Here is a 24133-nt window from a genome sequence, read left to right on the forward strand (position 1 = left end):
ACCGTGAAATTGTCGATTTCCGCTGTAAGATTGCATTTAACTAAGATTTAGCGATTTTTGGAACGTTTGAGCCTCACGCAGTTTTTTGGTTTTTAGACATATCGTCAAAATTGGCTGCTGGAAAAAAGTGGCTGCTATCTTGATTGGCCGATGAAAGTGGCTGCCAGCTTGAGTCTGGTTAACACAGGACAATATGATAAAATGTTGATATTCAGTGCCCAATGTTACAGACTATATTATCATACAAAATAAATACGCAAATTACAAATCGTTATCTAATTATGAAACGAAAACACAATTGAACTTTTTGTCGATTATTTTTTTCTATCAAATATGGAAATAATGGTTTTGTAGAGGTTAGCGTTACAATACAGAACAAGAAAATAGAAACAACATCACAATAAATTATTGTTCTTTTTGCTACTATGCAAATGTTTCGTCAAACATTTCTTACAATATGTTTTGCATCCAAAACGTTTTTTCGTCTGGATTTGACTTGATATTGGACATTCAAAACGACAAGGCTGTACAAGAACAGAATCACGTGAAGAGCTACATGACCAAGAGATGCCTAAACATAATAGTCAAACCAATATAAGGTTAGCTCTGACCTCGGCTCTGACAGAGGGAGTTGTAAGATCTTGTAACCTTAATTTCAAAAAAAATTCACAATAACAGAAACACAATAGAAACTTAATTGTAGTGAAATAATTCTTTGCATGGTCCAACAATGATATGAAAAGATTATGTTTTATTATTTTTTGCAGTGAATAATAACTTATGGTAACATTGAACACATTTAAATACAAATAAACAAATAATGGTTATTTAAATCAGGCTATAGATTTTTACAAGTTTTCAACGGAAACCGTTAATGAACATTTTGTACTTATCCACTATGAGTAGCTGACGCAATCGATTTCATCTGCCCATGAAACAACAATACGCTCCATTGAATTAAATTAAACTGCAGTTTAAATTTTTAAATCGCTGACTTATATGACATGTTAAAAATGTGACTACTGAAGTGTTCAAACTGTAAAGTACAATTAGCTCCTGTGTAACACGTGTGTACACGTTATGTGTGATCCAAGTCAAAAACATGTGCTCCTTGTTTATGCGCATCAAGACGGGAAATCCTTCAATGGGGCTCTGAAGGATACTGCCATAGATACATTACGAAGTTTGGGACATTCGGTTGAAGTCTCCGATTTGTATTCACAACATTTTGAACCACGTGCAACAAAAAATGATATAAGGGGTAAGTACATGTACACATATATGTAAGATTGAACTTTTTAAATGGTCTATTTAAAATATTTTAAACGTCCTAACCTGTTTGTAGCATACAGTTATATCTGAATAAATACGAAATCGATTCGAATTTTTTTGACTACTTTTTATAATTAACACTTATTGGAAAACAATTAACATCGATAAACTGTCACGTTCACAATATAGCTACACATATAAAACATGTAGAACATAGCAAAAATCTATCATCTTTCGTATGAGAAAAACTTCCCCAGCAATGCTTCAAAATATGTATGGGTCTTAAACGATTTCCGATTCTGACAACTTGTCCCTCATTTCGATGAAAAAAAGAAAAGTATTATATACACGTGTATATTTACATGCAAATGTTTGCACCTGTCCTAAGTCAGGAATCTGATGTACAGTAGTTGTCGTTTGTTTATGTAATTTATACGTGTTTCTCGTTTCTCGTTTTTTATATAGATTAGACCGTTGGTTTTCCCGTTTGAATGGTTTTACAGCAGTAATTTTGGGGCCCTTTATAGCTTGTTGTTCGGTGTGAGCCAAGGCTCCGTGTTGAAGGTCATACATTGACCTATAATGGTTTACTTTTATAAATTGTTATTAGGATGGAGAGTTGTCTCATTGGCACTCATACCACATCTTCCTTCATCGGTAATTCGTATATTTTCCGCCTAATATTTTCGAGTATTAACGAACTGGCTGTATCACTGAAAATATTAGGCAATACAGTGTGACGTCATAATTACCGATAAACAGAATAATAGGTAGTTCCGTTTTTGATACTGACTATATCATGTGGAATATCTCAACTCGCTCTTACGGGCTCGTCTAGATATTCCACATGATATACTCAGTATCAAAAACGAAACTACCTATTATTCTATATATATATATATATATACTAAATTTTGCATTGAGAATCATTTGTTACGGACAATACATGACGAAATAATTATATGTTCCGCATCGTAAAGGCGAAAAAAGCTTGAGAACTTATCGTTGTATAAGTGTTGAGAGGCGAAAGATACCAAAGGGATATTCAAACTTATAAGTGGAAAACAAACTGGTAATATGCTATGGGTGAAAAACCAAAAACGACGAAAAGAGAAATAACAGTACACAACATAAAACCTAAAGACTGAATAATTTTGTAGTAGTCGTAATCAAGTATGAATGCATACGGTTGGATGCATTCTTATCTTAATTTGATAATACTAAGAAACGGAATGTGCAGGCTATGCTTGCAGTAAGACAAAACAGTAACTTTATTTTGTCATAATTATGACTTTCAGGTCCTCTGCAAGATCCCAATTTGTTTAACTACAGCGAAGAAGGAAAACATGCTTATAGACATAATTGCCAGTCTCTGGACATAGCTAATGAAACGGACAAATTAAAACGTGCAGATCTTGTAATATTTCAGTTCCCACTATACTGGTCATCCGTTCCAGCCATTTTGAAAGGATGGTTTGATCGTGTTTTGTGTGATAGCTTTGCTTTTGACTTCGAATCTCAGAATGTTTTGGATCAGGGATTTATGAAGGTACTTTTATTATAGTAATGCGTCTTCAAGCTGTTTTAATCGACCAAGGGCGAACATATGCATATTTTATGAAGGAGATGATATGAGGCGTGTGTACATTAGAGACAATTTTTTAATCAACAAACTAAAAAGCTTGGGAACGTACAACATTAAAATGACTATAAGCACTTCTGCTCTTTGTCACCTGGGATTATAGCTCATCTTTTTTAATTATTGAATTCAATTCAATTCAGTCTCATCTCTCAATAATATATAATACAACATTACATTAAATGTAAAAATATATAAATATAAAAAGAGAGTCATTCTGTACAGAATTACAAGAGACTATAACATTAAAAATTATAATTGAATGACGATGTTCTGTAATGCCATGCAGTTCGAGTTAGATGTTAATTATCCCTCTTGGTCACGCATTTAAAAACATATGTCCAATATTATGCAACGTTTGGGAAGATCAGACAAGTTTATTGTAGCATGTAACTTGTTTCTATGTGATTGTGTCAGCTGTATTTAGAATAAAACAAATATTCAATAGAATAAGCAAATATGCCGATTATTTATTCAAAATTAATTGATATTTAAAATATCTCCGACTTACATATTTTCATCATTACCATATACTATTTAATCTAATGCTAAAATTAACATAAGTATGTATCTATTTATCTACAGTGTTGTTCACTTTTTGTGTTCTTTTTTAGGGTAAACGAACAGTGCTGTCGTTGACAACTGGTTGTACAAGGGATATGCTATCTCCAACAGGTCTCAGTAGCGATATTAATGTTTTATTGTGGCCAATTCAAGTAAGAAATTGAAAAGAGTTAATTCCCTTTTCCCACCAACTGTGAATACATTTTTAAAATCTGATTATTCAGACAAAAACTCAGTAGTGTACACCAGTCGAGGAATGCATGCTGACCTGTAGTTTTTTAAGGAAACAATGCTTTACTGTATAATGAACATTAGAATAAACACTATCGTCTATATTTTCTGCTTTTAAGCGCACCAGAAAGCTAGTTTGCCTGTGTTTGGAAAACTTATTTGGAAAACTTCTCGGTTAATTTAAAGGTAGAATGATTTTATATTGAATCCTGGTTTTATTAAATACCATATGAAATATTTGCCTTAATATAATGTACAAAGGGAGAGGGTGTGTGCATTTAACTTAGTAGAAAACACATTTTTGAAGATCAAAAGAAAAAAGTCATTAGCATATCCAATAAATGACAAAGCAAATTGAATGTCCGTATTTTCTGTTTTCCTTGTAGATTTTCATTATAGAATCAAGATACAAATGTACATCCTGCTTTATTACAAAATAGATAAACCAACATATATGGATACTTTTATATTATGAATGTCAAGTTTACTTGCTAACAAACAAAAAGAAACTTCATCCCTTAGTGTACCAACCCTTATTATATAAAAGATAGGCGAAAGATACCAAAAAAACATATAGAAACATCTTAATGCATTAGTTGCAAACAAACCAACAATACCACGAACACCTTCATACACCGGGTGTCATCTTGTGTGCTTCAGAAGGGTGATAAAATCTTGCTTAATACTAGTGCAGCGTATATATACCTTCTTATGTTAGTATGTTTGGTTTATCTGCGTGTCGTGAATGCCAGAAAGGTTTATATATAATTGTAAACATACCAATAAAATCAAAGATATCTTCATACTTTAAAAATAGAAAAAGAAATATATCAGTAATACAAATGTAGTCTAGACATAGTAAGATGTGTTATGAGTGCAAATGACACAACTTTCCATTCAAGTCACAATTTATAAAAGTAAACCATTATATGTCAAGGTACGGTCTTCAACACGGAGCATTGCCTCACACTGAACAGCAATATATAAGAGGGGGCAAGGGGTTTAGCTGTTATGCTGTTATTGGACATTTTAATTCTTTGTTATCTGTTATTCTGAAAATATATTTGCTGTTAGCTGTTATTGTCTTATTCTTTGTTAGCTGTTATTGGGTTTTTAGTTTTTTTGTTATTTGTTATTGTGATAATGCATTTGCTGTTAACTGTTATTGAAAATTGGGATGTTAACATTTTTGGGACAGCCAAAATTCGGTAGAAATTGAAGATCATTGGACATTGGAGTCTACCACTACTAATATGTTGGTCCCATATTCGGAGAAGGATTCCATTAACATATACCCATCACAAAAGTGAGGTCCAGGACAATTCCATTATATATTATGATTATCCTTCGTAAAGCTTTTATATTATATGGTACATAGACTCTTTTCAAAGCAGAACCAAATACATTGTACAATGAAAGTTCCCACCATGTACTGGGTTCCAAAGCTGCACAAAACTCATTACAATTAAAGATGTATTTCAACTTTAAGCCATAGTTCCCCTATTAAACTATGTATTCTACTTACTAGTAGACTTGGTACAATCAAAAACCTGATAAAAATGTGTTCAAATAAGGCCTTTGAAAATAGTGGAATAAATTACTTTTGGAGTGTCAAAATTGGTCCTACTTGATAAATTGCATGCTTATAATTGGTGCTTTTGATTTTTCTACCCTATACAACTTTGCCTCATAGTCTTATTCAAAAAAATTCACACACCTCATTAAATGGGCATTTAAAAAAGTCAGAAGGCGAATATATATATTCAAACTCTTTTAGATCATTTTGTAATAGCAACAAACACAAGAACTATGTCAATTGGACCTACTTTGATACCATAACTGCCCTTGAATTTTTACTAGATATAATTTTTGTCTCTTTGACATATTCCTCATTTCCATTCTCAATTTTATTACACATTATTTAAATTACAAACATGTGTGAGTTTCGATATTTGTACAAAAATAAATGCTGAAAAAGTATTCCATAACAAATAAACAGCTACGCCATGAGTGCATGATACGCCCGTCACCTTTTTGAAATATTCAATAACTTCTCAATGTCATATCAGATATTTATAAAAATCAGTCAATATATATCATGTATATAAACAATACATCAAAGTTTCATGAGAACTGCAGAGAACATTTTTGAGTTATTGTCCGAAAACTGGAAAATACCACCTTTTTTAATGAATAAACCCCTTAACTGAATAACATTAAATCGGAAATAAAAAAAAATCGAAAGGGCGCTTACAACAATAGATATAAACAATTCAGCAAAGTTTCATGAGAACTGCTGAAAATGTTTCTTTGTTAATGTCCGAAAACTAGAAAATTACCGTTTTAATTAGTGAAAATCCTTAATACGGAAACGTAAAATCTAAAATTTATAAAATTGAAAGGGAGCTCATGTCAATAGATATATAAACAATTCACCAAAATTCCTTAAAAATTTGTGAAAGAATTTTTGAGATATTATCAGAAAACTGAAAAAAACACCTTTTTTTTTTATCAAACCCCATTACTCAGAAACTTAAAATCTAAAATTTAAAAAAAAAAAAAAAACGATAGGGAGCTCACGTCAATAGATATAAACAATTTCCCAAAATTTTATGTAAATTGGTTAAAGAATGTTTGAGTTAATGTGCGACATGTTGACGACGGACGGACAAGAATATACCAAATACATATCTAGATACATAATTTTGAAAACCATGTTCATAGAAAATGGAATTCATTACAAAGGATTATACCCTCGATTATACCCGTAATAAGAAATACTGGATTTGTCAAGGACACGACTTATTTTAATATTTCATTTACTGTTATCTGTTTTTGTCCATTTCAATTCCTTGTTATCTGTTATAAGCCAAATCAATTTGCTGTTTTGCTGTTATTGGGACCCCCCTTGTCCCCCCTCATATAACGGACCCCAAAATTACTAGAGTAAAACCATTCAAACGGGAAAAACAACGGTTTTATCTTAAATTTTCAGAAGATTAAAAACATGATTCTTATAATACCTGCTGAACGTATAACTCCTAAAAACTTTAATTTCATTCATTATTAATTGGTCATGTGTATACATATTCGAAATACACCAAGGGTTGAAATGGGCATAGACATAATCCCTGGACTTCTCACGTCCGGCATTGAAACCAAGTGCTAAAGTTAGGAGTACGCTTGAATGTGCGGCATGTCACATGATAAATCGCAATAACGCAATTACGACAGATATTTTTGGAATAGAACATTTATAACCGACGCCTCGACTAGTATGAGTGTTACGCTCTGCGTTTATTAAACAACCTTTACAGGAGCAAAGGCGTACGTAGGTGGCCTGATGCAAGACAAACTGTGCGTCCCTAACAAACACATCTTCAATTGTCATTTGTCCGAATTTCGTACACTTGGTCCCTATAGATTATTGTCAGATTTGTTATCATGGTGAATATCAATGAAATATTTACCACTGGTCATTTATCGAACAGAAAAACATACTATTCATCAATTCTTTGATAAACAATGTACAGTATTTATCCATCACATAATATATCCAAAGTATTGATTTATTTCAGTATGGCACGTTAAGAATGTGTGGATTTGATGTTCTGTCACCACAGATATCATATGGAACAAAACTAGTAGAGGATCCCACACGACAACAGTATCTCAAAGACTGGAAATGCCGGTTTCAAAATATTTTTTCTGAAGAACCGTTAAGTTTTCCTAAATTATCAGACTTCGATCACAAATCATTAATGTTACATGAAGAGAATGGTAAAAAGAGAGTGAGTTCTATAGGACATAGAATCAATCCATGAAACATTTTACAACGTTGATGTAACTGTGATATACATGTACTATTTATTGTAGTTTTTTTTAGTCTTTTGTTCTCCATTTTGTTACATTATTCATAGCTGCTATCATTTATACATCTGTCCCCTATTTTTAATTAAAAAAAAGTTGAAATTATTTTTTTAACATGGCCAAAGTTTTGAATGTCAAATAAGTTTCAGTAATAATTGGATAAAAAAATCTCAGAAGTAGCAATAGAGACCTGTCTGTCATAGAGTATACTAGATCGTTATAAATGCATTAGATGTCCCTTTTTATGTAACGTGGGATCCTTATTGATAGATAACGGCGATTTTATATATATATAATATCTGAACGTGAGAACATATTTATTGTTTAAAAAGATAGGAATACGGAACAAAATAAGTATATTTAGCTATCGAAGGCAAAATACCTACACTGTCCATGGTAGCAATGTTTCATTTATTTATTTTTGCAGCTCATCACTGCCGTAATCTTCATTTTTTTTTAAATGAAACACAATACGGTTAGAAATTTAAAGGTTGGTAAGTTTATTTTTTAGTTGCACCACAGACTAAAAAGTAATAAGCATTAGCAAACAAAATCATGTTCATCGATTTTACCCAAATTCTCCTGTTTTATAGCATAACATACAAAAACGAATGTTCAAATTACAAAAAATCAAAAAGAAACAATAACCAAGGCACGGGCTTGCTTTAATGTATCATCATTTCATACGTTTTTTTTATTAATAACGGACGACACGTCAACCTATTTAAATACAAGAGATGACCTCCGGTCTTAACCAAATATAAACATGCTTATGAATAGTCGGGGAGCACATGCAGACTGATATTTCTAGGTCTGTTTTGTTTCATGTTAGAGGTTTAAGATGTATGTAAATCGTTTTATATGCATATGAATGATTGTTTTGTGGTTCGGTTCAGTCAACCGATTGGTTATTTATTTTTTTGGTCCCTTGTTTCACTTTCAATGTTGACATTTTGTTCTCTTTAATGAAGAGCCACACGATGACCATGCGCATCCTACTCTTCTGAATGCCAAATTGAAATGACGCTGCATAAATAGGGATTGAAATGGGCTCAATAATTGTTTTACAATTCATTAATACATTAGTGATGTTTTTAGCTTATTTAGACGAAATTGAGCGAAACTGACTGTTACGAAATGTTGTTTTTTTTTATTCTGCTCTTAGATCTATTAATGTCAACATATTTTATTCTTTTGTTGAAATCGTAGCTAATGCCTCTTTAATATTATAAAGCTAATCAATACTATATAGCGGTTGATCATAATTGAACCAAAAGAGTAACAAAAGCCTATCACAAAAAAAAAAAATAGTACACGTTGTTAACATGACCATTGGCAAAATACACCCTACAATAAAATTGTTATTACATGAACGACAAACATCTCAACATAAACCAATAAAACTTTGTCATGATAGTTCAGGTCAACATAAATCTTATACCACCGTTAGCTTCTTTTAAAAACATTTTTTAAAAGCATCAAGACATCTTGATTTATAATTGTGAAGTTTTCGTTGATGATACCGTCTCTCTTCAGTGGGGGCCTTTTTATCCGAAACTATCCTCTTAATCACAAAAGAAAGCTGACAAATATCAAGGTAACTATACCGATGTTCATATATTTCTTTCAAGTCAGGACTTAAAATCTCCCATGGCATACAAATGTGTCCCTGGTTATCCGTTCTGACGAAGTACTTACACGTCCAAAAAGTTTCCAGTTGTACTGTTCGGGATCAATATAATTATATACTCCGTATATAGATGGCCTGATGTGAAGCAACATTTCTGCACTCATTCAACATACCCTCATTTTCAAGTAACAGTCTTAATTTCCTGCCCTTCATTCTGGTCGACCCACTTTTAGGAGCTAACATTTTGTATGTTTTGTAACTTTGTTTTCGTTCTGAATACATGGACTATTGGCACTACACAATTCGCAAGTACCATTCGATAAGGTATAACACATACAAATGTGGAAGTAAATAAATGGAATCGAATGAATTGATTATTCAGTACAGAGTGAGACTGCATGGGTGCGTCAAAATGGTGAGCATTTAAAGAGACTTTTCTTTCAATTAAAATAATTTGGTAAGTTTTTGCTCTGATTCATTGGGGTGACGAAAATAGGACACAGTTGCGTGACAAAAGTCATGGTGTCCTCGTTAAAGATGGAAAAGCATAATCATGTTCAAAACTAGGATCAAGTCTTAAAAACTTTAGGTTATATACATAAATCTTTTATTTTGAACTATTAAAATCAACTTTAAAAAAATATATGAACACCATTAACATATTTTAAACATCTATATTTGATACATATTATCATAGATAGGATTTGTACGTTTGTTTTGATTTTATACCTGAACAAGTTTGTTTGTAAACGAAAGGTATACAAGGTATGTCGTCAGATAACAGTAAAACATGTGGGATATAGACCTCACGTGACTTCAGGGCGTATAATAGGATGGCGCGAAGTTTAGTAATATTTATTTTTGATATGAAACTTGCGATTGATATAATCAATTATTTTCAATACAATGGTGGTACCTGCTAATTATATTAAATGTGTAGTAGTTGGAGATGATTGTGTTGGGAAAACTAGTATGCTCGTTAGTTATGCTACAAAAAGATTCCCCACTAACTGTGTTCCTTCTGCCTTCGACAACTATGCTGGTAAGTCAACAGTTTTATAGGAAAACAAACTTCTTCGCGTTGAATTGTTCTTCAATTTGAATACTTAAATCAAAAGGATAGAAAACAATAAATGCGGGTTTTTTTTTCACGGACACAGATCAATTAGCAAAATGTATAATAGTTGCCAAAAAGTATTCGATTACTCGAATACGGGACGACATCAAAAGATCAATGTACAGTGATAAAACTATGTGAATTAAGTTTTCTGTCCTACATTGAAATTTTGATATCGTCCCTAAGCTAGAATAATAAAATATGTTGATTATATCTTATTGCAGGTTTTAATAATGCCGTGTGTTTTGATGTTGTTTTGTTTGTTGTTTGTTGTTTGTTGTTTAGTTTTATTTTATTTTTTTTTAGATTTTTTTTTGGGTGGAGGTTGTTCTTATTTCAACAGTTTTCATTAAAAAAAATGTGTTGTTATATGCATTTATGTATTATAGTTTGGAGTCTTAAGTATGACGTCATATCTCAATTTGGTACGATCAAAAAACATTCTTCTTGGAGAGTTTTTGATGGCGCATATTAGATTTAGGGCATCAATTCAATAAGGTGAGGTACGAGCATGGGTACATTCTTTTCATGATTTACAACAAAAATCAGAATAGAATTGAAGTCATTTCAAGTCATGATATATTTTTTTTAAGTTTACACGATTCAATTGTTCTTTGTGTCTTTGTTGGAAGTCGGATATCGATAAAACTACGCTAAATCAGCAATAATTTTTGGAAGTATAAGACATGTTGTGGTTAAAGTACACTGATACCATACTAATCTATCAATTCCATTGCCTAAGAGACGTATGTTTTTTTGAATAATTAATATCAGATTACTGTAAGATACAAACTAAATTGAGAATGGAATCTGAAAAAGTGTGAAAGAGACAACAATTCGACCCAGGAGCAAAAAGCAGCCCAATGCCACCAATGGGCTCCGAAATATATATATGGACGGAAAGCAAAAACATATACAAAACTTACAAAGGCCAGATGTTCCCAACTTGGGACAAGGGTAAAACAATATACAAGACTAACAAAGATCAGAGGTTCTGACTTTTGACAGACACATAAAGGCGTTTGAAAGCCAAATATTTCAAATGAGTAGGGCGTTTAAAAACAAATGATAGACTGAATGTGCATATTTCAGTCAAAATCTTCTGAGTTCAACTCAACACACAGTTGTTGCAACATTAATTTTAATTTAGTTACAAAGATCAGGAGTTGAAATTTAAAAAAATCTATCAAAAACATATCACTTATAAGGAATCCTTATACCGACTCCACGGCGAGGTAGACTAAACGTTTCACCACAAACTTTCCATAAGAACCTGACCCAGTCAGGGAACTGGATTCATATAACAATATTACAGGACTTAACTTTTCAGAGGAATCAGTATATAGATTTATATAACTAGGATCTATGTTTAGTATGACATTAGCCATGCTAAATATTTCATTCTTTTTTTTCTTCAGGTGTAATATCTTTGTCAGGAAAACAAAGACAGATGCAGTTACTGGATACGTTAGAACAGGTAAAATACAGATATTTATTTTCCAAGTTCGAACTTTCATTTTTTGTTGTCTATGATGAGTTTATTTTAAATTATCTATACAATATTAGCCCTTCTACAACCACACCTGAAATATGAGGTTATCTGCACGTCCTTGAAATACCTTCATCGTTACATCAGAAATACAGCCAACTAAACTCGAAATTTTAATTTACCTAACTACATATATCAATCAAAATTTGTGATTTTACCTGAACATTGACAAACAAACAATGTTCTAGTCCAAATTATTATCTTTACTTCCTATGTTTGACATTAATATTAATAGTTCAAAATAACCCTATTTAAGTCATTTTATTGTATATAGATCAATTAATGTTGACACTAGGTACGATCTCTTTTATTGGTTTCATCTTTTGAAGTTTATTGTTTATAAGCTATTGTCAACACGTACTTAAAATTCTTTATGTCCTGAAGAAGTGTATATCAAGTCAAGATCTAATTTATAAATAATATAGTATTCACAAAGTTAAAGAATCGGAAAGTCACGATATATATTGTTTCAACTTAATTAAAATTTCCGGGGAGGGTGCTTAGTTTTTTATCATTTGATCACCGAGATCAAATTGAAATGTTTATCTTGAATTGAATTGTCAGTGATTTTTTTTTTTTTTTTTTATTTTTTATTGCCAAATGTGATAACTATCCACCGGAGACTGGCGGAAATGATAAAAAAAAATAAAGGTCGGCCTTCAACAATGAGCAAAACCCATATCGTATAGTAAGCTTTAAACTGTTTCTTTGCTAACTAAAACATAAAAAAAGAAAACCAACAGTATGATATACGTTAAAACAAATATGAATAACAGCCATCAACCAACGACAACAGACTTCGGACTTTGGACAGGATCATGCACATTATTTGAAAAGCCAGAGTCATGTTGTCTTCACAACATTCCATCTTTACTTTTGAAAACAAAATAAAACTACATTCACTACTTTCCAAAACATATTACATATTTTAGTATACATAAGAGTAAACAGGCAATAAAGACCCCTTACATCTACATTTCATTTCTTGTGACAACACACTAATTCTTCAGTTCATTAAGTTCTGGATTGCTCAATGTAAAAAAAAATCATTGACTGACATGTGGATAAAACAATTAATTATTACACAACTTTTAATTATAGATTATGAGCGTTTTTATTAAATGATAAGACGTGAAGAAACAATCTAAATTCAAACATTTTAACTAGATTTCTAGTTATACTTCAAGCTTTTACAAAATTATGAAAAAATGGGGTCTTATGGTCCGTATACTTCTCCTTGTATTATTCACATGTTTTACATTCCCAACATAGGACAGGTGCAAACTATTGCAGCGGGATTAAACGTTTTAATGGTACCAAACCCTTTCCCTTTTCTGAAACAGTAGTATAACATCACAACATAGAAAGACATTATACTTTGAGCGATGCACTTCAATTCAAATTAATTGCAATGGTGATCTGTAATCGTTTTGAAGATTTTCACTTTTCACTTTCAAAGTTATTAGACTTTAAATCGACACGTCTTGCACTTAAAACTAGAGTTGTCCTCGAACGACCCAACTGCATGCTTTAAAAGAATATTACGGATGATCTGTATACTTTTGACGACTTTCCGTTTTATAGTTCATAGTTATATGATTCAAATGGTTCAGATAAGGTGACCGCGATTCTCCCAATAACTCCAGTTTATCCTTAAAACATTTGTTTAGTCATTTCTTATCAAATTAGTCACAAACTTGTATGACAATTGCTGGGGGACGGGCTTATCGTGCACTTATGGCAAAATCTGTTTATTTCAATGTCTGCTGCTAACATTTTAAAATAAGTCCGTTCTGTACAAGTACATATTAAAATAAGTCCGTTCTGTACAAGTACATATTAAAATAAGTCCGTTCTGTACAAGTACATATTAAAATAAAAACTTTAAAAATCTACAAGGTTAACAACAGGAAATTATTTTAAATATTATCAGTTAAACAACAAGCTGTCAGTTATTGAAATTCCGTATAATGTATGTGTTGTCTATTATACCTTAAAGGCATTTCAATACTTTGCTATGCCTTATTTCAAATACTATTATTATAATAAAAAAATTTGTTTAGATCAGCTCTATCGCTAACAAGCACCCAAAAGCGGATGTGTGCGGATATTTAACACTGTGAAGTTCATGTTTAACAAAATTGATTTAATGCTGATCAAAAACTTAGTTTACCATGGCTTCTCTTATTGCCAAACATTTAGTCAAACCTCATAGCTTTTTTTTGTATTTTACTTCCAACCCATTTTGAACTACGAGCAACCTCAGATCTGTAATTAGTGTCTTTTGCTGTTTAAAAAGGATAAGTGACCGATATAGCTTGCCACATCCAGTCTGTGTTTTTGTTTGATGTTTTCCTTGTATCGATCTGATGTTCTGCTGATACACCAGTCACAGGTTATGAGAGGATTAAGAGCGCTCACAAACATGTTTGACACCGCCAAATTATGTATTTGCTTGTCCCAAGCGAGGAGCCTGTATATTTCAGTGGTTGTCCTTGGTTCACGTCTTTAATATTTGTTTTAGTGATAAATTAGTCAGTTGGTTTTCTCAATTGAATTGTTTCATAATTTTCATGTTAACGCCTTTTATAACACTACAATACGGTATTGGTTTTTCTCATTGTTGAATACCGTACAATTGCCTAGAATTTTTACATCCACTTTATTTGAACTTTGGTGTATAGTTGTCTCATTGGCAATCTTACAGCATCTCCTTGTTTTTATATCGTATACAAACTCTGTAAAATCGTAATATGAAGACCTTTGAAATGTATTAATATTTTGATCTCGTCCTGAATTCCTTTATACAGGACAGTTCTGCAACTTGAGGGCATACGATACAGTTACAGGGGAGGTAATGACGTTGCTAACGTAAAATGTTATTTTCGCGACGTCAAACTATGACATATCGGGAAAGGATGCATTTTTCGACTATTTTTTATCATTCAAACTGATTTAATTTGAAAACGAAAGAATGGACCCCTATTTTTTAAAACGACATTTTGTTTCATTTTGCAGGGAGATTATGTGGACCAAATTTTATAAAACTGTAAATAGAGGATTTTTTTTAATTTTGATAAATATACAGCAAAAAAATACGATTTTTTCTTAATTCATGACCATTTGATAAATATGAGTTATTTCTGAATAACAAATGCATATTTTTTTAAGATACTTATAAAATACAAATATTAAAAATTATCTAACAAAAAACAATTTGTGTTTATCTTTTAAAACAAAAAAGTTATGGCTTTCTTTCGAAAGCGAAAATACAGCCACAAATCCGAATTTTGAGCAAATATACAAAATTTCGACCTCATTTAACTCAAAAAGTAGCACATGAAGGTATCTTTTTTATTACATATTTGATTTAAGCAGGCAAAAACTAGCCTATATGGAAATTTTCATCAAACTGTAAATACAGGATCAAAACTGTATCGTATGCCCTTAAGGAAGTTTGCTGCTCAGTTTCAAAATAAATAACTTTTCATAAAACTAGTATATTTTGATAGGGTATTAATTGAGAAAAAAAAGCCAAAAAAATATAGGGGTCAATGTGATTGTTTTCGAGTTATTAGCCATTGGAATTTTGGCAGGAAAATATTCTCTCTTGATTTTTCATAGCTTTATCATTGACAAGTTAAAGTTCTCAAAAACTATTAAAAAATAAATAAGATTTTATAAGACTTTTACAAATGACTTATAATTATACATGTGAAAGATTTATAAAAAGAAAAATTGGGGTCTATAGGCAAAATTTTTTAAGGCATTCAAATGGATAAAACCAGAGGATTATGAAAATCTGACAAAACTTCCAAAACATGACAAGCAAAAATCAAGGGGAAACAAGTACATTTTGATTGAAATAACCTATCTACAAGAAAACACAAAATATGGAAATTCCTTGTTAATTTGAATATGTCTTTCATTGGACAGGAGACTTCTACAGCCACAATACAGACAATATGTTCAGACGCAGATGTGTTCGTAGTTTGTTATTCAGCGGTGCAACCTCAATCTTTCAAAAATGTGAAAGAAAAATGGCTACCAAGAATCCGAAACTTCATGGGTGATATCCCCTTTGTGTTAGTAGCAACCCAAACTGATTTACGCAAAAACCCAGCTGTGCTAAAACAACTACAGAACAAAGGTTTGAAGCCCGTGTCACAAAATGAGGGATACGCCTTGTCAAAACGTACAGATTATGCCTGTTATGTTGAATGTGCTCCACACATGGAGAGGAAAGTGAAACAGGTTATTGACAAGGCTATTTCATCCGTTTTAAACCCACAGGGAGACAGGATGGAAATGCAGTCATGTACAATATTGTAAAAAAAAGATTATAATATATCATATTAATATGTTATAAGAGTAGTAATCACTAAGTGATATCCTGAGGACTTTTTTTACAGACCTCAAAAAATATTTACAAATGAAATATAAAGGTGTTGATAAATAATTTTAGTTTTTACATTTTGTTGAATTTTTTTTTTTTTTGTCTGGATGTTATGTATTTGATAGTGAAAACTCAGCTGTAGGCTGTTGGCATTCTTGTACACCACTATGAATATTATTGTTATGATTAATAATGTGCACATATATACGTAAGCAATGTCTTCCATGCGTGTAAATATGTTATTATTTAATACCTTTTGTTAATTGTTTTGTTATAATAAAAAGCACGTTTCATAGAATGATTTCCTAGTTATTATAAAAGTATATTTTTGATGGCAAAACAGAATAAAAGTGTTATCAACCTTTGACATACATTGAGATTCAATCATTCTACAATTTCAGATGTCTTTAAGGATTGTGTACCCTTGTGTTGATTCAATGCTAAACATATGGAAATTTTATAGAAAATCCAAAGCGGAGCCTTTATTCCTGCACTTTCATATTTAGCAGTTTGATGACTGATATACTGAACCACTTTAAAAACACAACACTCATTTTGTTGATTTTTTTTAACAAATCTTGTTTGAATCTCTTACAACTACTTTTCATGCTTACCATACTTGTTTCTCTAAATGCTAACAATCTAAATCTGACTTACCTGTGGTTATTGAACATACCGAATTTTTGAAGTCGCACGAATTTCTTAAAGCGAAATTTGGGACCCATGAAAGATTGTTTCAGTTTTTTTGCTTTGTGAAACAGTTCTTTCAATCCTTTGCCTCACTTAAACCAGTTAAAAAATGTTGCATCTCCATATTACCAAGACTGAGAAATAAAAAAAACTGAATCAGCCCTTAAGAATACTGCAAACAAGAAAACAAAAACGTGCTGCAACCATACTGTATGACTTTAGAAACTCGTCTTACTGTACTCCCGACAACGATACAAGTAGACAAGATTTGTTGCTGGCCATCAATGAACAGATCAACGTGTAGTAACAATGAAACGTCAACAGAATTTGATTACGCAACGTCATTTGCCACACATGTTTACGGCCGCAACGTCAATTGCTGATCAAATTGCTGAATGCCATTGCGTACAGATTCATGCCATAAATGTTTCCCGTCAACTGAATTGCCAAATAATCGACAGAAGGAAAACCTTTAAAGCCCTCAAGTTCCGACCGCATAAAGGTTCAACAAATGCAAAATCAGAAGGCGTAAAACAAACCCAAAACATGTCAGAGAGTTTGTTGACCTTTCTGACAATCATTTTGGCGTTTGTAACAGGCAGTCAACGCTTTTGACGGTGACACATTCATTCAAAAAAAAATTAATAATAATCGAGTGTTGCGTTTCTAATGTCGGTCAGTATGTATTATAGGGTTATTGCATGAAAATTGGGGAATATTGTTCCGAGTAAAATTTTATATTTCACGAGCTTGTGAGTGCAATATATGTTCTACGAGAGACACTATTCCCAATATTCATGCAATAACCCTTTTATTGTATAGCAATATAATATTTGAAAGTAAAAGTTGAAGATTTATTGCACTCGTGCAGTATTGGAATTTATTGCACGCTAACTTTTGGTTACTTTCTGTGGGAAATATTATATTGCTATGCAATAATCCTATTTATTACATGCAGTGCTAGCATTAATTTCCTTAAAACAAGTTTATTAATGTAGTTATTGGTTAAAACAAATAAAAATATGGACAAAATCAGGTACACCTTTTAGAGTGCGCTCGACTTTAGTGACTCAGCACGAGGTATTTTGGAATTTACAGGTTGGTTAGGGAGCTACCATTTGATTTTTATGGAGGGTCCGAGGGGCTAGTAATCTACGTTTCAAATTTTATAACAAAAATCTCTATTAAATGCTGTGGATTTTCTATAAAAATCTTGGTTTATTTGCCACAAAGTACTCTTTTTCTACTCAATGCAATGAAACAATAAATAATAATGCTTTGCATCAAGTTTCCCCTTATTTTATGTACAAAATGGCCTATCTCTATTATTTCTTATATCTGTAGTTCTGATACAATTGAAGTTTGAAAAATTCGTACAAAAATGGCTACTGAAGGGGTCATTAACCTTAAGCATGTTTAAAACTCTATTCCATTTATTTCAGCAAGAAAGTATGTGTTTTTTGTTCGTTCTACTTGGGCATCTGTTTATTTGTTAAACGCAGTATACTGTTGGTTAATAAACCGACGTTATTTGGATGTCGTATTAGATTGTTGTCTTGTTGTAAAAAAGTAAAATCACAGGTGAAAATGTCAAAAATTGGGGTACAAGCAGTGTTATTATCGTAATCACTCTAAAACAATATTTAAGAAAACAAACATTTACCATGGCACCATAACGGGATGCATAAGTACAGAGCTACGTCATATGTAACAAAGAAATACACAATGTCATATAGGCAAATCATATCATATTAGGAATAAAGAAAGATAAGTATACAAAAATTATCTTAGAACAATAACACATTGATGGGATGTGTAAGTACAGAGCCAAATGGCGGGATGTATAAGTACAGAGCCACGTCATATCTAACAAAGAAATTAAAAAAAAAAGCCATATAGAGAAAGCAAATTAGCAAAAATGAAAGACAAGTATTCAAAAACTTTTATAGAACTATAACACAATTACAGGATGTATAAGTACAGAGCCACGTCATATCTAAAAAAAAAAAAAAAAAAAAAACCAAACAAGGCATATAGCTAAGGCATATTAGCAAAAATGAAAGAGAAGTATACAAAACCTATTATAGAACAATAACACAATTACGGGATGTATAAGTATAGAGCTACGTCAAATGGATACCACCAAAACTAGACTAAACAGTAACAGTAAAATTCATAAAAACAAATAAAACACTACTAAATCATACCACATCTCCGCAAATTAATATGGTTATATCAATTAAAATTCAAATACAAATGCTTTTATGTTTACAAATAACATATATTTTCACGGACGAAAATTATGTTACGGGTTGACTATATATGTTAAATAATATGAATATGATGTAAGATTAGAGAAGAACAAACGTAATGTTTTATTGTAGAACAACCGTCAAGAGGAATGCTCTAGACTAAAAGTTATAGTACCTAACAAAATAAACATTTCTTAGCAGGATAAAAAATACAGAACAGTCAAAATCTTATAAGGTCAACTTTGCCTTATATTATGGGTCTATTTATTAAGCCTTGTATTCGTACTTTTCATTGGATGACAACAATCGCAAAGAATTCTAATCATGGGTTGTGAAAGCATTCACTGTGTGCACATTTTAAGTATAAATTATGTGCTGTCCGCATTTACGTTAAAAAAAAAATCAACTAATTCATGAACAAATGAAGCAAAAATCTACTTCGCTATCAAAAGATGGAAAATTTTATGATGTATAAATTCATTGGAAGCTACAAATAAAAAATAATCTTATAAGGATATCATCAAACAGCGGAGACCATCTTTGCTTTAATGAAAGGCAATTTATTTACTTTTTTTTCTAAATGTACTGTGACAAGTTATACGTATTTATAAAAATGTATGTTATAATTCGTAGTTTTTCTAAAACATCAACTATCTAACGGATTTATTTTGTTTACAGATCAAATATTTCATCAAATCAAATATTTTGACTAGGCTAGTTTTTAAATATCTGCCTTGACACTTGTATCTTAGACAAATATGGTGTTCAATAATTTTTGGACTTGTGACCTCAATTTAATATAATCTCTACAATAACAATTTGATGTTATCCTTAAAATCATCCAACTGATAACCGACCGACTAACACAATTCCAGGTTATACATCTTTTTTTTTTTTTTAATTAAAATTCGTTCTTCGAGGAAAGATATTTATATTTATTTTAGTCAATCGCTATATTACTGTTCACAACGTGTTATTTGTATACTGAAATCGTAACACGGATAGTTTACGCTAATATATAGCATATTAATCTATTGTAATAAAAATTCATAATATCTGATAAAATTTGTAGATTTAGCTAACAAGGTCCTTATATTTGTATAAAGTAACACTTGTTTATAGTGGAAAGTTGTTTAAACGTTGAATAAGCTACATTTAAAAATTGCTTGCTAGTCCCTCTCTGTGATTATCGTTAGATAACTCTGGCTCATTTCCCAATAGGGAAGTTAAAATACACGATATTCAATCATAGTCATTTTTAAAAATGATGAACGGTTCTTTATATTGGTATGTAATCATTTTAAACGTTTCAAATTTATGAAATTATATTCGTACATCAATGTTTTTGATACACCAATAACAAAAACTGAAATATATTGAATTGATACATTTTGTAACTATTCAAATTTATATCAGAAACCTAAACCTAATTATAAAATAATGAACCTGTTAAAGGGAGACAATATTCGTATAACTTTTTCGAATTGGCACATAATACAACGGAATGTCACTCTTGCATACAAATGGCACATCAATATAATTAATTAACTGTGCAATCGCGCTCCACCTTCAATGATGATTCTAAATTATAAATATAACCAAAAGTTGTTAATCTATAGATAGTAAAGACTAATGAAATCTAACCAACTGTTAAAATATTTCTTTGCATTTTTTTAAAACTTCCTCAGTAAAATGCTTGAGCCATTTGACTTGAAAATCATAGATCATAATTAACGTTTTTACACAATATTTATATAAAGTAGCTAAAGATTATTCGCTTCTCAAAGTGTAAGACGCAATAAAAATCGTATGCTTGCACCATCTTTCCCAAAAACAGATTTAATTAAGGTTCATCATAACAAACGGACAAATATGGCTGTATTTACATGCCAAAAATTACTCTGAGTACAGACTTACCTGTGAAGTTGGAAAAGTTTTAATGCCTGGCATCCACTAGATATAATAAAGTTAAATGCATTTTGTGTTTCAGAAAGATAAAATCTCTTTTGGATTTTGATGGGCATTTTTTTTCCTTCATGCAAAAGGTGTGAAAATTAACTAAGTTGTGGAACAAATATGAGATGCTCCCTCAGGTAAAAAACCGGTTTGTATTGTTTTGATTGTCCTTAATTGACTTGGACAACAGGTATCTTCACAACTACAAAAAATGTATAGGTGAGTTAAAGAGTTTATCTGAGTCAGTGAGTGGACAGTATCAAAGTAATTCAGGTGTTTGTTTATTTTTACACCTTCTGCAGAAAGGAAAAAAAATGCCCATCAAAAACCAAGAAAGATTTTATCTTTCTTAAACCCAAAATGCATACAACTTTTATATATCTAGTGGATGCTAGGCATTAAAACTTTCAAAACAGCACAGGTAAGTCTGTACACAGAGTAGTTTTTGAGTTGAAAATACGGCCATATTTGTCCATTTGTTATGATGAACCTTAAGTTCTAAACATTTCGACATTTCTTCGTTAAAACCGGTTTTAAACAAATCACTAGTACGTGTTAAGATCCGACTAAATACCCATATCCAGATATCGTCAGGTAAATTTGATATAATATAGAATGACTAAATACAACAACAACAAAAAACCATACGTATGCAAATATAAAAAAAATAAGAAGATGTGGTACGATTGCCAGTGAGACATGAGCAAAAACCATGCTATAAAAGGCCCCGAAATGACAAATGTAAAACAAATCAAACGACGGCGGCATGATGTTTGTTCAAAATAACGAACGAAGAACAACTATGATATACAACAACCAGTCCACTGAGTAACATGTTCCTGACTTTGGACAGACACGTACAGAATGTAATGGGCTTTAACTAGTTTGAAGGCGCATCAACCCTCCGTTAACCGTCGACAATAGTGTAAAACAGTAAAAGATAAGAATAAACTACAAAAATCATGCAGATGAAAAAGGGTTATATCATTTGATCGAAACATATATTTTTTATATAGATTAGACCGTTGGTTTTCCCGTTTGAATGGTTTTACACTAGTAATTTTGGGGCCCTTTATATAGCTTGTTGTTCGGTGTGAGCCAAGGCTCCGGGTTGAAGGCCGTACATAGACCTATAATGGTTTACTTTTATAAATTGTTATTTGGATGGAGAGTTGTCTAATTGGTGGCACGGTAGTATTTCCTGGCCCATAAGGGACAATGATAGCCTTTTTAGAATTTTCACCACTTTCAAACACTGCAAAAAATTCTACATTCACAGTTAACTGAAGTACTTTCATTTTACTATTCAGAAATGAATTTGAATATGTATGATGACCGTTTACTTTTTTGGCTATTTTTAAAAACCTAAGGCCACTAGTACTTTTAGGTCTTTTACGGTGCAGTGGATACAAAATTTTTAAAAATCCTCAAAAATTCATTTTCATCTGTTACTATGTAAAATTATTTCATATTTTTCTACACTTGATTCATCCCTCAGTTTGGGAAAGTATGTTCAGTTGATACTGTATTTTTTGTCCAATCACACTGTTTAGATACATTTACCTTAGTCGGGTACACAAAAGAGCAACCTAAATTCTGGAATGCAAATACTACCGTGCCACCATTGGCACTCACACCACATCTTCCTATATCTATAAAACAAACTCAGAGAGAGAGAGAGAGATGGGTAGGGTACCGGTGTATGGCAATCCCTCATCATTATCAACAACTAAATACACATAGTACAGATCTGAGAGTATTCGCAGTTACTGACGCTAATATAAAATCAGAAGCTGTGTATAAGTCAATGAGACCCAAAACACAATAAAACAATGAGCATAAGTATGCGAGTCTTGAAAGAGGCACATTCATTTCTGTACTGGATGCAAAAAATTTTCGCCAGAAAATGCCACGTAGATTTTAGAATAGTTCTTCATGGTTGGATTAAATCAAGAAATTCCTAGCATATTTCATTCGTAAATATAGCCCAACATGCAGACTTCTTAAACGTTCAGGTATTTCACATCCAATATTTTATGGGAATATTCTTTATAAAGCACATAAATGTCAGTATTCACCTCAGAAGCTAACAAAACCTTTAAAAAGACTTATTAAGAAGGGATATAGTTACGATACTGTTGTCAGGTTATTAAAGATTGCATATTTTGGCGTTAATATTGATTCACTTATAGGGTCTTTGCATCGGAACTAAACACATTTATTTAAAAACCAGTTGTTGGCATGACACGGGTTATGTTCTTCTCATATATGTTATGATGGTATGATACTAAACCCCTCAAGGGCAGGATTGTATCTGATATTCATATGATGAAGACATAACCCTTCTATCAGTTTTTTTAGTAGTCTGAAGTTATTTATGTATTATTGTTATTTTGTTTATTTTCTTTGGTTACATCTTCTGACATCAGACTCGGACTTCTCTTGAACTGCATTTTAATGTGCGTATTGTTATGCGTTTACTTTTATGCATTGACTAGAGGTATAGGGGGGGGGGGGTTGAGATCGCATAAACATGTTTAACCCCGCCGCATATTTGCGCCTGTCCCAAGTCAGGAGTCTCTGTCCTTTGTTAGTCTTGTATTATTTTTAATTTTAGTTTCTTTTATACAATTTGGAGTTTAGTAAGGCGTCCATTCTCGCTGGGCCGGTGTATGTATTTGTTTGGGGGCCAGCTGAAGGACGCCTCCGGGTGCGGGAGTTTCTCGCTACATTGAGGATCTGTTGGTGACCTTCTGCTGTTGTCTGCTCTATGGTCGGGTTGTTGTCTCTTTGACACATTCCCCATTTCCATTCTCAATTTTATTATTCCTTGTTGTAAAATGCAATTTTATTATTTCATATTTACTTTTTCATTTAAGTTTCTGTCATTATTTTACTGTCCCACAGGTTTATACATATGTTTGCAGAGAATAGAATTTGAAAATTTATCTAAATAAATGAAATACT

At 31.8% G+C, this 24133-nt stretch overlaps 2 protein-coding genes across 2 annotated transcripts; both read left to right on the forward strand.

Moving 5' to 3' along the window:
- The first annotated feature begins 908 nt into the window (after positions 1–908).
- LOC143068399 (ribosyldihydronicotinamide dehydrogenase [quinone]-like) lies at positions 909–7683 on the forward strand. Its single transcript, XM_076242410.1, has 4 exons — positions 909–1261; positions 2571–2821; positions 3526–3627; positions 7285–7683. The coding sequence occupies exons 1-4, from the start codon at positions 1081–1083 to the stop codon at positions 7528–7530; spliced, it is 780 nt and encodes a 259-aa protein (XP_076098525.1). The 5' UTR covers positions 909–1080; the 3' UTR covers positions 7531–7683.
- Positions 7684–10012: 2329 nt separating this feature from the next.
- On the forward strand, positions 10013–16566 carry LOC143068400 (uncharacterized). The gene is made up of 3 exons (XM_076242411.1): positions 10013–10248; positions 11742–11800; positions 15809–16566. The coding sequence occupies exons 1-3, from the start codon at positions 10113–10115 to the stop codon at positions 16202–16204; spliced, it is 591 nt and encodes a 196-aa protein (XP_076098526.1). The 5' UTR covers positions 10013–10112; the 3' UTR covers positions 16205–16566.
- The last annotated feature ends 7567 nt before the right edge of the window (positions 16567–24133 follow it).

This window comes from Mytilus galloprovincialis, chromosome 3 (genome assembly GCF_965363235.1).
Source record: "Mytilus galloprovincialis chromosome 3, xbMytGall1.hap1.1, whole genome shotgun sequence".
NCBI lineage: Eukaryota > Metazoa > Mollusca > Bivalvia > Mytilida > Mytilidae > Mytilus > Mytilus galloprovincialis.

Bases quoted from the DNA above. Each gene is read 5' to 3' on its own strand.
- LOC143068399 (XM_076242410.1), top strand. From the start codon at position 1,081: ATGTGTGATCCAAGTCAAAAACATGTGCTCCTTGTTTATGCGCATCAA. The intron at 2,822-3,525 runs GTACTTTTATTA...GTTCTTTTTTAG, and splicing joins TGGATCAGGGATTTATGAAG to GGTAAACGAACAGTGCTGTC. The intron at 3,628-7,284 runs GTAAGAAATTGA...GATTTATTTCAG, and splicing joins TTTTATTGTGGCCAATTCAA to TATGGCACGTTAAGAATGTG.
- LOC143068400 (XM_076242411.1), top strand. From the start codon at position 10,113: ATGGTGGTACCTGCTAATTATATTAAATGTGTAGTAGTTGGAGATGAT. The intron at 10,249-11,741 runs GTAAGTCAACAG...TTTTTTCTTCAG, and splicing joins TGCCTTCGACAACTATGCTG to GTGTAATATCTTTGTCAGGA. The intron at 11,801-15,808 runs GTAAAATACAGA...TTCATTGGACAG, and splicing joins TACTGGATACGTTAGAACAG to GAGACTTCTACAGCCACAAT.